The following is a 14,947-nucleotide window of genomic DNA, read 5'->3' as shown; positions in this document are numbered from 1 at the left end:
TTGTCACTAATCCCATGAAGAAAACAAAACCAACATCAACCGTCCTACCCTGTCTGCAACACTCAGCTTGAAGCCTAGCGTTTCATACTTAAGGTCAAAATCTTTAGGATGGTCACAAATATTTAGTTTAGTTTAAAAATTGGGTGGGTGATTTCCTAAAACACCTGGTGACTGCAGTTTTTAGCAAATCACATTTGTGGACTTTCCTGGGGACTATTTTCAACAGCGTATTAACACACTCTGGAGTGCTCTAATAAGTATTTGCAGCATCCGCGTATGGATGGTTGGTTTGATGGAGTAATAAGCTAACTAAGCTAAATCAAGCTTCAGATACACACAGATTACTTGTGCAGAGTTCAGCAAATTCCCAAAGACTACATAGGCTGTAAACCTCGGCCATCCTTACACATCATTTCAATGCCCTCCCCATGTGACCGACAGCTGACAACCGCCCTACAACAGTCCGGTGTGAAAAACCTCCTCCCTCTTTAAAATCATGTGGGAAAAATCTTGCATCAATGAACTGAAAAGTAGCATCAAGGTTTCTGTGGCTTTTACTGACAAGTGTGAACGCTCCTTGAGGGTTATTTCATGGTGTAATGTGCCGCCGTACAAGTGTGTGAGACGACTCTACTTGCCCTTTTCTAATGACTAAGATTACAGCTACAGTCAGTCACTGTCACTCAACACTGACTAACAGACAGAGATGGAGAGGAAGAGGCATGGACGTGAATATCCAGGGAGGCAGTGTGATCACAAAAAGGAGACATTTTTGCATTTCACATAGATTCAGTATGGTCTTCTTGTGATCACATAGATGTGTCATGTGCCTCTCTTTTATTACTTAATGCAAAAATGGCTGCCATCATGTTGAAAGAGACGACCCAGGGAGAGAACGGACTGGAGGCATTGTTTCCCTCTACAGTTTCGTGTCTGTGGCAGAAATACCAATTATTCATTGCTGGAGAACATTTCTATTCAGTGCTATGGGTATGTGGTCTAATTCTTCTTGGTTGCCTTGGTGACATACACATCAGAAAGACAATGCAGCCTTCCAGTCCATTAACCAATTTCTCGCCATCCAGAGGGAGATGATCTCAACTGCGTATCAAAAGGTAAAGAAAAAAAAATGACATCCTTACCTGCCAATGAGGAGAAACTCCCCAAACACTCCCAGTCTCCTCATGGCCATCAGGAGACCTCGGACAGTCATGCCCTCGCAGAAACACACCACCACACGAGCTTTGGGAAGACGTTCTCGTAGTTTCCTCAAAAGGCGATCGTAGTGCTTCTCCCCCGCGTTGCTGTAGATCTTGTCCGAGTGGGCAATGCATAGGCCTTCCTGAGAGGCCAGCTCCTTGAAAGCCTCCATGCCACTCTCCCCATAGTTTCCTATAGGTGAGAAAAAAGAAAAAACACCTGTACTTACTGTCGGGTAATTACCCACCGGCTGTGGCATTTTGTGAGCTCAAACTAGGAAGCTTTATTCACTGATTTTTCATGACACAATCGATGTTTTAGCGATAACAAATCATTACATGCCTTGTTACTTGCAAAAACACATTGACATTATTAAATAACACGAGTAATTGCTTTCAGCCATACATCTCTAATTATATCACTGATGAACAATCAATGTCATGCTTAAAGCACCCCCACTCCCAGCAGTTGTTCGGTGCGTCGAGTCCAGATTGAGCTGCAGCTCTCATCCTCTGATAATGAGTGTCAGAGAGTTTACTGGCTACTGATTGCAATCAAAACCAAAGCGGGTGGGGGTGGGGTGTAAAAACTGCATACCATCTCAATCAAGAGCCCTGCAAAGCTGTTTGAGTCTAAATCTTCTATTTCCATTCAGACCACATTGCTTGACTAATGTGTCACGATTTGGATTGCTAAAGCCCATGGCTCTTTAGCACGAGAGCTGGATTACACAGACAATCCAATCACTCGTGCATGCTTGAACATGTGTCTGTGTCTGCATGTTGTCGAAAGAAAATTAAAAGGGCCTTTCTATATCAATTTGAGATATGAGAGGCCAGGTTCCTGAGGGCCTCCATGCCACGCTCTCCTTATAAGAGTAATGGGGAATGGATGCTCTGTGTGTGCATGGTGTGGCTGCTGGAACGAGGAACGCAGCAGCTGAAATACACATCACAGTAATGCATTTACACTGGCACACAATGGGCCCTTGTGCTGGTTTTCCAATAGTGCTTTGATGATATTTTCAGTTACCTCATTTCATTCTCCCACTGCTAAATGGAAATGATAATATCCAATTATTTTACTCTTTCCATCTAGGCTGTGAGACAGGTGGGTGGTGGTGAATTAGTTGACAGCCCAGTTGACAATGACAACCGAAAAACCTGATTTAAGCACTACCAGACTGATGATAATCAGGACAGGTAATTTATGTAATTTCACAGCCCTAGCTGTTGCTACGGGAACAAGCTGCATTTATAACTTATCTAGAGTGGTGGAGAGGGAGAACTCATGAGCTCAAGCCAGTCGTGACCACTATTTCAGAGATAACTAAAGATAGAGCAAAACAAACAAGCGTATTTACATATGACTCCTGAAAGGTCAGGGTAAGGCCTGCGACAGGCAAATTACGATGTGAAGTCTCAGTTATAAACATTTGCTGAGGCTCCAAACTGCTCATCTGCTGTCTCTCCCAAAACTGAATCTACTGACAGCATAAGAATTCAAAATTTACAAAATGTTTGCAAATTTCTTTAAATTTTAGTTTTTGGAAATGTCCTAGATTTGTCACTCACACTGCGGCCTATTGAGTAAACACACTGTTGCTTTCAATCAAATCCATCCTTCCCCTGACTGTTCTTTCATTACTTTTAAATTATGACTTCAATCCCAGAGGATCCTCCTGCTGGTACAGTGTGTTGAAGGTCAGACAGCTGATGCCACCTAGTTATGCCTCCAGGTACTACAGCTCCCCAACTCCCTCTCTTCATCTGTTTGACAGATACTAACTTGTGATGAAGCGCCCTGTCCAGCACCTGAGTATTATAGGACTTTCCAGAGAGGGTTTTACACTCCCTGTGAGTCTGCAGCTCCTCAGGGGGGATCCTGTGTAATGTAGCCTGTCAGTCATAATTTGGGTGCACATCACTGACTGTGTTTCACTAAGACTTTAATGAAAAGCTATGGACACAATTCACTTCGTGGTAATTACTGTCTACCCAGCCCCTCTCTCTCCCTTTTACCTCCTGTCTTCACCATAATACACTGTTGTGCTGTTCGGATGAACAAACTAGCAAATGAATTCTCTAAAAGAAAGTGAGCCTATCACGACATTTTTATGTATGTGGTGAGATTTAAAACAGTAATGTCATTTTTAATCCTAGCCTCATCCTCCTGACTCAACCGTGGAATTCATTTAACATTTCCAAATGCACACTCCTAAATTATTAATGCTAAAGAAAAGTCCCTCATGTGTTTGGCTGGATGCTGACTTTTAAATCTGGCTTGAAGACCCTGATAACACAGCCAAGAACCCCCAGCTTTGGTTCCATATACTAAAACATAGTACAACAAGGAAGAAGAAACCTGCACAAGCTTATGGGCAGGTTGTTCCACAAACGTACACGTGACTGGCATAAGATGTGTGAGAAGGTAACGGCCACACAGCTGCAGAAAATGATGAAGGCATACTGACATATGCATGTGTGTGGATGCAACTACCTGCTCTGAAGTGCCTGAGAGTGAAAGCCCAACACAGAGGAGTGACTCTGGAGACAAACTGCACCTGCAAAGTTGCACTCACAGACCAATAACAAAAACCTGAGAAAGTGGGCTGTTGGATGCCCCTGATTTGGTCTATGCACATTTTTCCAGGTTCCTTGGTACATCTCAGCTTAAAGCGCTCCATCTAATGCCCAGATTATCTGAAACCCTTGCTGTGTGTGTTTGTCTCTCAATGTCAGAACTCTAATCAATGATGAAATGGATACTTACAAACATTGTAATGAATGATGAGGTCCTTATCAACCCACTAGCAGACTAACACACAGTGTGACTGTTTTACAAATGAGGGTGATTTTAGACTGACAGAGGTTCTCACCCTCAGTGTGCACCGCAGACACATAGGTCCAGTTGTACCGCTTGACAATGTCCAGCATGGCCCGGGCCTGGAGGGTGTCTGATGGCACGACCCTCAAGAAGTATTTGAACAGAGTTTTGTCGCTCAGGTCGATGCTGGTGGCAGAGTAGGCGATCTGTGGGATGTTGAAGAGCTGTAGAAGGTTCTGAACCTGAATGGCCACAGAGCTGGATCCTGGTCCAATCACTCCAGCAATGGGTTTCTTGGTGGGTGGAGGCTGGTGGGATGGGGTGCCATCAATGCACCATTTGGATCCGTCCTTATCATCCCGGATGGAGATGAGGGAGTCCCGGATGAACTCAATGCTCTGCTCCAGGGCCACAGAGGAGTGCCAGCAGGAGTCCCGGATCTCACAGCCAAGGCTGATGTTGGGGAGGAGGTTCGGGTCGGAGTTGATCCGGTCCAACGTGTGGAACATCGCCTCCACCCTTTGGATGCCGTACTGCTCGCGTACGTCCCCGCACTTCCGCTCCGCCACTTTCTCCGCAGACGGCTGGTGGTGAACGGAGAAGAGCGCGCCGATGATCACGTCTCCGTCCATGCGCGCCACAGAGCGGGAAACGGCGCGAGGGACCACCGACCGCTCATAGATGCTGCTGCTGTGGGAGAGCACGAGGACGCGGAAGAAAAGCGTGGGGAGACACAGGAGAGCGAAAAGACCCATCTTTACGCGTGCCATATTGTGCCACATCGCGTGAGCCGTGCCAAATGTGCAGGCATACTATCTGCCGTCAGTCAGTACATCCACGCTTATCCCAGCGACCATGATCTGTGAGCACGACACCCGGGGCATATCCACGCACACCTGCAGAAAAATGAGACAAACCGCTGTGACATGGAAGCTAGGAGAAACGAGGCCAGATGTGCTTATGGTTTTATGTAGGAAGAGCCGACAAAGCACGCATGCTCCTTTCCATCAACGCCCTGTTTTACATTCCTACAGCTGCAACAGTCCTCATCCCTCTCTTGTACCATCGAGGTACCTTTGAGCAAGGCACACAACTCACACCCAGCTGATCAGTCGCGGCTGAACAAGACTGCTATCCACTGGGAACAGCCCAAACCGTGCAGGTGGTTGGTTCCGGAGGGAACAGCCAGGTACTTACAACATTTCTCAAACAGTCGTGTTTTATTACAAAGCAGCCGCGTGCCGCGCGTGAGGAGATGCTCAAAGTACTGTGCTCGCTGCCCATTGACAAAACCAGGCAGAAAGCCTGTTTCAGCACCGGGGACAGCGCGCCTTCCAAACACATTACAAGGACGTTTTTCGGACTGTTGCCCGGGCTCCACTCGTCCTCTCACAGACACATTCTTCACCATTTCCTCTAACAAAGAAGAGAAACTACAAGCCTTTGAGGTCGACTTCTATTTGAATTCTACATGAAGACGGAAGACAGGCAACCTGGCACTGTTTCGGCTTTCAGCGTGCCCTACATTTCCCTTCTTACCTGTCGTGCAGCCTAATTCAGCATCGATTAATAATAATAATAATAATAATAATAATAATAATAACAATAATAATGCACGAACTAAGCACATGCATTTCTTAGGGGTGGGAGTATAACATGAATGATCAGTTCTCAATGCCTCATATCACCCAGCTGCTTTATCTGTCTATTGCACTGAAACTTACCTGAATCCGTGAGTCATGTCGCGTGCCTTCGTCCGTCTTCTGTGGCGCGTGGTCCTCGGCTGTATCGCTTGAGTCTCTCCCTCTCTCTCTCTTTCCCTCGCTCCCTCACCCTCCTTCTCTCTCTCTCTCTCTCTCTCCCTCAACTCAAAAGGAGAACATTAAAAAAAAAGAAGAAGAAGAAAAATCGAAATCAGCCGTCACGCAGTGTGATGCGTGATCAAAATCACACCAGTGGAGCATTTAAGCCTCTGTGCAAGACGATACGCCCGTTGCCACTAGTAATGTTTCATGCACCAATAAAGGAATTTGTCTGCCGGAATAGTCAGTTTCTGCAGATTTTTATTCATTTATTGGCCACAGTGCAAAACTCTCAGTGCGTGCGAGTTAATACATAGAGGGTGTCCCATTATTATAGAATATGTTCAAAAATGTTAGGTAGGTATTAGGTAGTGGTGTCAGGCGTGGTGGTGTTACCCACCATTTGTGATATAGCATGGCTGAAAATAACTGAAGGGAGTTTATGGGATGTTGGACTGACAGGTGTTGACGACTAGCACACACCTGTCCTTCTGTCCTTCACTACTTGTGTATCTCATTTGCTCACTCCTGGACTTTACTCGAGGCGTCCGCCTTCTGAAAGACCACATTAAAAAAAAAAAAAAAAGCCACAAAAGATGTTTTCAGCACCGTGGACAGCAGTCATCAGTTTGCATAGCGCCATCTAGCGTTTGGTTGAAGGTCACTGATGACATTTCAGTCATCAGGTCAACAGAGGCCAACCATAGATCTCAGTTTAACTCATTATAGCCAGAAACAAATAGCACAAGGTTCTGCATTATGGTATTCTAAGTAAACTACACACACATATATGTTTTGTGCATATCAGTGATTGTTTTTCTTACAGGGATCACCGACTCCAGTGGGTGCTATCACTGAACAGAACTTCTGAAACAACTCCACCCCTCTCTGATGAAGACAGTGAGTGAATGGTTGTAGTTCACCCAGCTCGTTCTCCCCCGCAGAGACACTGCCTACTCCCGGGGGGGCGTGCAGTTTACGTGGTAGGGTCATGTCGTGACTCACGCCAGGCGGTATAAATCACAAATAAACTTATAAAGGAGTGGCTATGACACTGCCACTGCTGGTGCCCGGGGCTTCGGGAGCGAGCATCTGATATTGAACCTGAATAAAAGTGACATGTTTGGAAGGAGAGACTACTTGGATGCTGCAGCCATGCTTCAGGGCAAAGGGCGATGGCGGTACTGATACTAGGTTTATTCCAGGACTGCAGTCCGCAAGGCTTTCCCGCAATGGTTTTGTTTCGTTGATGTGGTAGGGTGTCGGTCAAGAGAGACAGATCAATTATATATTTATCAGTTTAAAAAAATGGTAAAAACATAGGTAGGTCTATGTTGCACATGAAGGAAACAAAACATTTTTGTTTTATTTTCCCAAAAGATAAATCTCATCAATCAATCTTTGGCAAGCCTATTTTTCACCTTAGGCCTTGCGAGACGTAACTCGGGGCAACCAGGAAAGTTGGCATTTATTCAGGGACGGTTGTTCTTTTCAATGAAAAGAGGGATATGAGGATTGATAGCCTATAAAATCACAGATTACAGTCAGCGGCACAAACAATATTGTATGAATGCTTGGTTTTGTTGCTTAAAGGGCAGTGATGGAATAACTGAGTACATTTACTCAATTACTGTACTTAAGTACAGTTTTGTGTTATTTGTACTTTACTTGAGTATTTCCAAGTTTTTGCTACTCTATCCATCCACTAGGCTACATAAGGAAGGTGAATATGAGTTAGTATGTGGTATACAGGTAACTATACGAATAATTTAGTTTTACTTGCACTTGAAATACTTCTGATTTAAGATTTTTTCTCAAGTGCTACTAGGGAGGCTTTCACTTATACCAAAGTAATATTTCAGCATGATATCTGTGCTTTAAGTCAAGTATGACTTCTGGGTGCTTTTAACAACTTAACAACTTACAGCTCCACGGGAAGAACAAAAAAAGCGGGCGGAATAAAAGTGAGCTGTGAAGTTCACAGTGCCATTACTAGCGATCCATCTATTCACCGGCCCTCCTTCAGACTCTACCCATTTATTATCTGTCTCATGGGTTGTTAGGTGACAAGGCACTTGCAGTATGTGAGTTTCAGAACTGGCCTTGGGATAACACTGAAGGATCTGATTTTTTTATGGTTGCCTTGCTCCGGCTGTAAATGATCTCAAATGAAGCACAGGAACCACTGAATCACAAAAGTTTCCTTGACATAATTCTTGGTTTCATATATTGCATATTGGATTCATAGTTTGATGGGGAAAATTCATGCATTTTGCTCAAAATCAAATGAACAAAGGTTTTAATAAAGCATATAACTTATAATAACTTAATATGAACATTGGACTGCTATCAGCTTATATTTTTATGGTATCAAGCATTTGGAAATTTGAATTGAGTTTGGATAGCAGGTCTATACAGGTTGACTTACAGGCCAAATGTGATAACTGTGATTTTTTTCTTCTCATTTTCTCACTTTGCTCAAATTATCACGCAAATTCTTTCTTTTTCTACAGAGTATGTTAATATCATGTAAATGGGATGACAAGTCTATCCAGAGCTTTTTAGCATTGTCGTTGTCCTGCTGTGGTATCTATGAGTCAGCTCCTCCTGCTGCAGGGATGCTGTTTTGTCGGCGATCCCGACCTCCAAACGTGGCGTCTCCTTGAATGAATTGAGGTTTATTTAACCATTGGCCCATAGGAGGCTGCAAGAATGATGCAACAGGGACCTCTGCTGTTTTTAACTGGTTACTGCATAAGCCAATCATTATCACTATTGATATCATTATTATTTTTTTTTATTATTATTTAAAATAAACACACACACAAAACACGTATCATCCATTTCATATGATTAAACACTGACATGCTTTTCGTGGGAGGTCGGTTGAATTCTGATTTATTTATTGATAATGGACAGATATTTCAAATAAACTGCCTTACCATTAATGTATAATAACTTGCATGTCATCTGTGGAGGATTATAAGAGATTCTGAGATTCTGCAATTCCGGATGATTTAATTTGTGGGTAGGATGGATATCACAGCTTCTAAATGAGCTAATAATGATATTCGAAATAAATCGATCTCTTTTAAAATGTCATTTGACTGGTCAGATTCGTGTGTCTAATTTTCATAAGTTACATCTAAGCATTTCGTTACAGAGGGTATCTACATAAATATATTTTATTCTATTTTTTTTTTTTCCTTTATTGTTCCAGTCGGTTTTTTTCATGTAAAGTTGACGTACAATGTCGTCAATAAAGTTTTGAACAGAAAAAAAAGAGTGATAAGAATTGTAGCTAGCTCTCAATAGCAGTTTCTCCAGAGAGGCAACAAAATCAGTTAAAACAGCTAGTTATATAACAACCAAATATATCATACGTTTACCTGCCAACGCAACGTTAAGGTGAGGAGCTACTCGCATGCTAACCTATCACTGTCTTGCTAAATTAGCTTGTTGTGAACTTCCGAGCTGGCTAGCTGTTGTTAACCATCATTAGCTGCTGGACAGTGTAAGCTAGCTTGTCATTGTTAAAACAAGTTCATGTAGTAGCTAAAGAACACTTAACATAAAACTGGCTTGTGGTAACCGGGTGTAAGTTATACAAACTATTGCACACAATCGCAAGAGCTTCTCTTAACAGAGTCGGTTTCTTTGCTACAGTGCTGTATGTTTTAAGTGAAACTTCAGCTGGCAGGAACATGAACTAGCTACAGGACTATTTGTTCCTGTTGGGCAGCTAGTCTATGCGACTTACATTGGTCAGTTGTTAAGTGAGCCAGTCTCAGTAACTGCTGGCTAAAAAACAAATTTGTCCAGTGGTTAAGGATTTACGGCTCATTCTGTAGTTAGGTGATGTACATTTACTAATGTGCATGCAAGCTATCTTTATAAATCCAGCCAGACTTTGAAGTAACTGAATATTCAATGCTGTTCAAACATGTATATACAAATATTCATTCTTTGCTTAGTGTTGTTTGTTGAAGTTCCTACAGAAAAAAGTCATGATAGGGCTGTGTTAGCTTGACAGTAGCGTCATGCTTGAGCATCGCGGTTGCAGACCACAGTTAAGTTATAAAAATGCTATAGAAATTAGGCTGAACGAAAGGAATTCGCAGGGAGTAACAATACTGTCACCAGCTATGTTCCAATTTCATTCTACATATAAATTGCATCTAGTATTTATGTGCTAAATGCTAATCTTTAAAGCACAGCAATAAGAAATCATCCTATTTTCCCATTTTACACAAACAGGAAATTATATAATGTGCTCATGGTTAGAAGTCAAACCGCAACTTTAGAATTATTGCACTGTCAATTTTAAAGCAAAATATATATTTGTAAGAAAGGAAAAATTTTGACATCTTTGTAATTGAGCTGGGAACCTTCCTAATAAGGCAACTGCTTGTATGAAACAGCTTTTTATTTTTTTTATTTTTTTAGTGCATCACGTGATTGCAGTGCGTTTCCACATAGGGTGGAGTGGGGTCACTGTTTCACAGTTGTGCAAGCCCTAGACAGAGCAAGACAAAGAACAGCAGAGCCTCAAGACATATCATGTTAGCTTCGTCACTCAGATGGTTTGATTATGTCATTGCATTTTCAGTATTCACATAAGGAAGCTCTTAGGCTAACATGTCAGTGTTGCTGGCAATCGCTTTTCACAGTCACATTTGTGGTAAAATCACTTTTACCCCAAAAGATACATGACGTTTAGCCTTTTTCTCTCATTTATTAAAAGAAATTTGTGCTCTTTTTAAAGCAGCTATTCACCACTGGGATAAAGCTCTGGTATAGCACAACACAGCTTCAATCTTAAATTCTCAGTGCAGCGGTGCATTTCACAAGGGTGAAACAAACATGGTCTAATATACTTGTTTTTGTCGTCTTATCTTTGATAAACGAACATTATTTTGCTCTTTCTGACAGGACAGTGGATTTTCTCACAGAGTTGCCCTTTGGATCTTTCCACCCCCTCAGCACTGAAGATGGAGGAGGACCACGTTCACTGTATGTCTTGTTTTAATCAGCGATGCATGGTCAGACCTCAGCCAGGCATTTCTTGTGATCTTATCTCCTGTCCTCTGGTGTGTGGGGCTGTATTTCACTCTTGCAAAGTTGTTGAGCACCAGCTTATGTGCCCATTGGCCAGGGTCCCCTGCCTAAACAGTGGATATGGCTGCCCCGTCAACCTAGTGCGCAACCAAATGTATGCACACCTCGAAGTGTGTCCAGCTGGAGTGGTGTGTTGCACCATGGAGTGGAACAGATGGCCCATTAGCTGCCTTGACTATACTTCCTATGAGAGCCTGAGTCGTGGCGTGGAGGAGGTGGAGCAGCTGGACATGGCCCTTGCCCTTCAGGACCAGCGTACACTACTGGAGTCCCTCAAGGTGATTGCCATGGCACCTACTACAGAGGGAGAGCCACTTGCGTCTGTTAGCAAGGAGAATAGGGCAACACACTCAGGTTTACTTACATCTGCACCGGGCGCCTCCACCTTTATTGAGCCACCTTCACAGTCATCATCCTCATGTCAGCCACAACCTCTCCCACCAGATTCTGCTAAGGAGAAAATTGTCATTGGAATTAATGGTCTGAAGGAAGAGCACTTTACTAAACTGTATGAGGCCACAGTTGAAACTGCAAGAAGCTTAGCCGCTGCTTTAGAATTTGTTAGCGGTGCCAACTCTGTTGATGGCAGCACAGACTATGTGAACAGAGGAGCTGCCATGCAGAGGAATAGATCTGTTAGCAATGGAGACCTTCAGAATGGCCTGGAAGACAAAACATCTGAAGCTGCTGAAGGTTTGAATAAAAGTGAGACGGAGGAGCAAAATGTTTGTTCTAGTTGTTTGAGAGGAAATGTGGCTTTGAAAGGAACAGATCAAAAGAATTTAAACACAACCAATGGACCACTGTCAGACACAAGGGAGATCGTTGTGGAGACATCCTGTTCAGTTGTGGTGCAGGATGACATGAATGCTGGGCTTTCTCCAGAGCCAGTCACCCCTCCAATGGCATCTCCAGTACATGTCAGCCAGGGTGTGGCACACAGGGCTGGTCATGTGGTCCTGGAAGATAGGGGGATAGTACTTTTAGAAAACTATGGGCCTGAGCCTAAGTTCCACAACCACCAGTTTTTCAGGGGTCAGGGCCAATGTCCATTACCTAATGGACGGATTGGTTTCATTTCAGACAGCTCACTGTATAAATTACAACCCAAAATGGAGGACAAGTCAGTGGATACCTCAGACCTGGAGCAGGATGAAAGTCACATGGGTCTGGGGGACATTGATCTGATCACAGCAGCCCTGCTTTTCTGTTTAGAGGAGTCCAGAGAGTGCAGAAGAATCTCTGATACAGTCTATGTTGATGGCTACCATGTTGACTTTGGGACACAAACTTTCACTTTCCCTGCAGCAATCTTAGTAACCAACACGAGAGTTGGTGACATGGCCTCTGCATCTGCCTGTGACCATGCTGCCCCCCAGCTCTCCTACCCCAGCCCTTTCCGCACTCTTCGCCTTGGTCTTGTCCTGGAAGCTCTGGAAGTTGACGCAGTCCCACATAACCGCTACCTTCCCGCCAACCCCCGCTACCAGCATATGTTCCCCTTCGTCTGTGGTCAGTCATTCCGCCGGGATCAGTTTTCTTCCCATTTTACAAATGTCCACGGTGACATTCATGCTGGTCTCAATGGTTGGATGGAGCACCGCTGCCCCCTGGCATATTATGGTTGCACATTTTCCCAGCGCAGGTTTTACCCGTCCACCCAGGGAGCCAAAGTAGTTCATGACAGGCACCTCAGGTCTTTTGGGGTTCAGCCTTGCCCAAATGCAAAACTTCAAAATGACTCCCAGTCTGACCAATTAAGTGGGCTTCCTATTGAGATACTTTGGCACATAGCTGGGTACCTGGACAGTTTTAGCCTGTGCCAGCTGTCATTGGTGTCACGGACTATGAGGGAGGTCTGTGCCAGTCTCCTCCAGACCAGGGGTATAGTAGACCTGCAGTGGGAGCGAAGACAATGTCCTGGTGCTCCGGGCACTGTGTCATGGCAGATCAAAAATAGAGTAAGTCGAAAACCTGTATTTTAAACCTACTGCATGCCAGTGTATTTGATGGAATTGAAAAAAAATCTCTAAATCTTTTATAAAAAATGATTGCAAAGATCCACGTGCTTTTGTATGCGGCAGCAAATAGCTGATGTGCCACTGTAGCTTCACGGTAAAATCAGGGGATTCAGGTTACTCTCTCTCCAAAGGTAACAGAAGCCTCCTGCTAGCAACTTTAAATTAATTATCAAGATAGTTATCTTGGTTGTTTACTCTGAAAAAATAAGCAGTAAAAACAATTTCTTGCCTGAAAGCAGTCACTTTTGCTGACTGTCTGGTTACTGGCCCCTGCCCAAGAAATTGCCATGCACATAAACCTGTGAAAAATGTCAGGGGACAGAGGGGGGGAAAAAAAAAAAAGAAAGCAAATAAGCACATTTTCCAAATTGTCTAACAGTTCCTTTAAATGTTGACCATGAGCTAGATGGAAATTTTAGCCTTTTGTATACCTTTGTATTTGTTGTTGCAGGTGTGGAGATTCAGCACTGCCTTCAGCCCAGTGTTGTCATGGGGTTTCACTGATCTCCCCAGCATGTCAGACCATCTCCAGAAATGCCACTTCAATATAGTAGAGCACAAGACGGAGCCTGTACCCCTTCCAGCCATGTGCACTGCACGAGATGGACATTCGCTGCGTCGCGTCCTGCGTCACATTAACACCTGACCGAACAAAGCTGCACAGATCACTGTGGATTTATGTGGATGCTGACATAATAACATTTATTGTCTTGAAAGCAGTTAAATCTTCCTGTATTACACTAAAATATGAAGAAGCCTTAATGAAATAACATCTTACATGCAGTGAAGGTCTGTCATTGTGAATGGTGTGGATGTGGAAAAAAAAAATTAGCATTTAGCGCGCATGAAATTGTTCATTTTGTGCTGAACATACACACATATTCTGGTAAGATAACATATTTTCTTGCAGACAGATATGCACAATAGATTTCTATTATTCTATATGATATACTGAGAAATGGAGTTTAAATGTTTTCACTATCTTGCCTTTCAGTAGAATCTTGGAAAAAAAAAAAGATTGTTGGTTATATTGCACTATTTCTGTGTGACAGAGGTTATGCCAGCACTTTACATAAGATTTGCTAATCCCTCCTATGTTGTTATGTGACCCAACTTAACCTAGTCTTTCTGATCACTGTAGAGGGTGTCAACCCAATGCAAGTCTGTGGTCTGGGTTTGTAGGATGTATGAGTCATCACAGGTGGATATTCTTGACGACAGCCCAGTAATGCATGTGATTTGCTACCATTTAATAAAGTCTCTACAGCCTTTTATATATTTGTTTGTCTTTACAGTTTTCCTAAGTTAATTGATGTAAAACTGTTTTGCTTGGATAAAAGGAAAAAAAAACTTGACCTACAAATGTTCGCATGCCACAGTGAACCGAGCCATTTTGTTGGTGTGACAACAAATGTCACAACAATAACATTTTCCCTTTTGTGCAGTCATTCACTATAAAACCTCTGTAGGAACAAATAATGCCACTAGAGCTCAACAAGCATGATCTAAAATGTAAAAAGTAACATGTTTGATGGCCAGGTAGAAGGGTGAACTGTTTATTCTACTCAGCTAGAACTGTCAAAAAATTTCTAAAAATGTTATCTTTGCAATAGCAATACCTATTCACTCAGTCGGCAGTTTATTCTGGACAGCTAGCTAAAACTAATGCAGTGTAATAGAACAACCCTCCAATAAAGCCGACCTTCTTGAAGGTTAATGAGGTGTTTCAACACGGTGATTACTTTGTCACGATGTAGTGTGTCATGCTGTTGAATCTGTGCTGTGTTATAACTAGTGGTTTCTACTATTTACCCTTGTTAATTTAAATCTGCTGGACAAGATATTAGAAACACCTGTTTTTAAGACTTTCTTGAAGCAATGTAACTCGACTGAGCTATGAGCACCTGTTGTGGTGACAGGGCTCACATCAAACCGCCTTTCAACAGAGACTTGCACACTGGTGAGGGAAGGGTAAATTTT

At 43.1% G+C, this 14,947-nt stretch overlaps 2 protein-coding genes across 3 annotated transcripts in view; one reads left to right on the top strand and one right to left on the bottom strand.

Annotated features, from left to right (window-relative positions):
• Window positions 1-5,855, bottom strand: part of grm1a (glutamate receptor, metabotropic 1a) — a 31,228-nt gene extending 25,373 nt beyond the window's left edge. For both annotated transcript variants that reach the window (XM_046373903.1, XM_046373904.1), the window contains exons 1-3: window positions 5,751-5,855; window positions 4,079-4,922; window positions 1,143-1,392 (exon numbers count right to left, since the gene is read on the bottom strand). In XM_046373903.1, coding sequence (XP_046229859.1) covers window positions 1,143-1,392; window positions 4,079-4,808 — 980 coding nt within the window. In that variant the 5' untranslated portion in view covers window positions 4,809-4,922; window positions 5,751-5,855. The remainder of the gene's footprint in view (window positions 1-1,142; window positions 1,393-4,078; window positions 4,923-5,750) is intronic.
• A 3,202-nt stretch (window positions 5,856-9,057) lies between these two features.
• LOC124050726 (F-box only protein 30-like) lies at window positions 9,058-14,241 on the top strand. The gene is made up of 3 exons (XM_046373527.1): window positions 9,058-9,236; window positions 10,761-12,907; window positions 13,419-14,241. Exons 2-3 carry the CDS (start codon window positions 10,820-10,822, stop codon window positions 13,611-13,613), a joined length of 2,283 nt encoding a protein of 760 aa, XP_046229483.1. The 5' UTR covers window positions 9,058-9,236; window positions 10,761-10,819; the 3' UTR covers window positions 13,614-14,241.
• Window positions 14,242-14,947: the final 706 nt, after the last annotated feature.

This window comes from Scatophagus argus, chromosome 19 (genome assembly GCF_020382885.2).
Source record: "Scatophagus argus isolate fScaArg1 chromosome 19, fScaArg1.pri, whole genome shotgun sequence".
Classification (NCBI taxonomy): domain Eukaryota; kingdom Metazoa; phylum Chordata; class Actinopteri; family Scatophagidae; genus Scatophagus; species Scatophagus argus.
This window is presented reverse-complemented; position numbering and strand designations above follow the sequence as displayed.

Bases quoted from the DNA above. Each gene is read 5' to 3' on its own strand.
- LOC124050726 (XM_046373527.1), top strand. From the start codon at position 10,820: ATGGAGGAGGACCACGTTCACTGTATGTCTTGTTTTAATCAGCGATGC. The intron at 12,908-13,418 runs GTAAGTCGAAAA...TTGTTGTTGCAG, and splicing joins CATGGCAGATCAAAAATAGA to GTGTGGAGATTCAGCACTGC.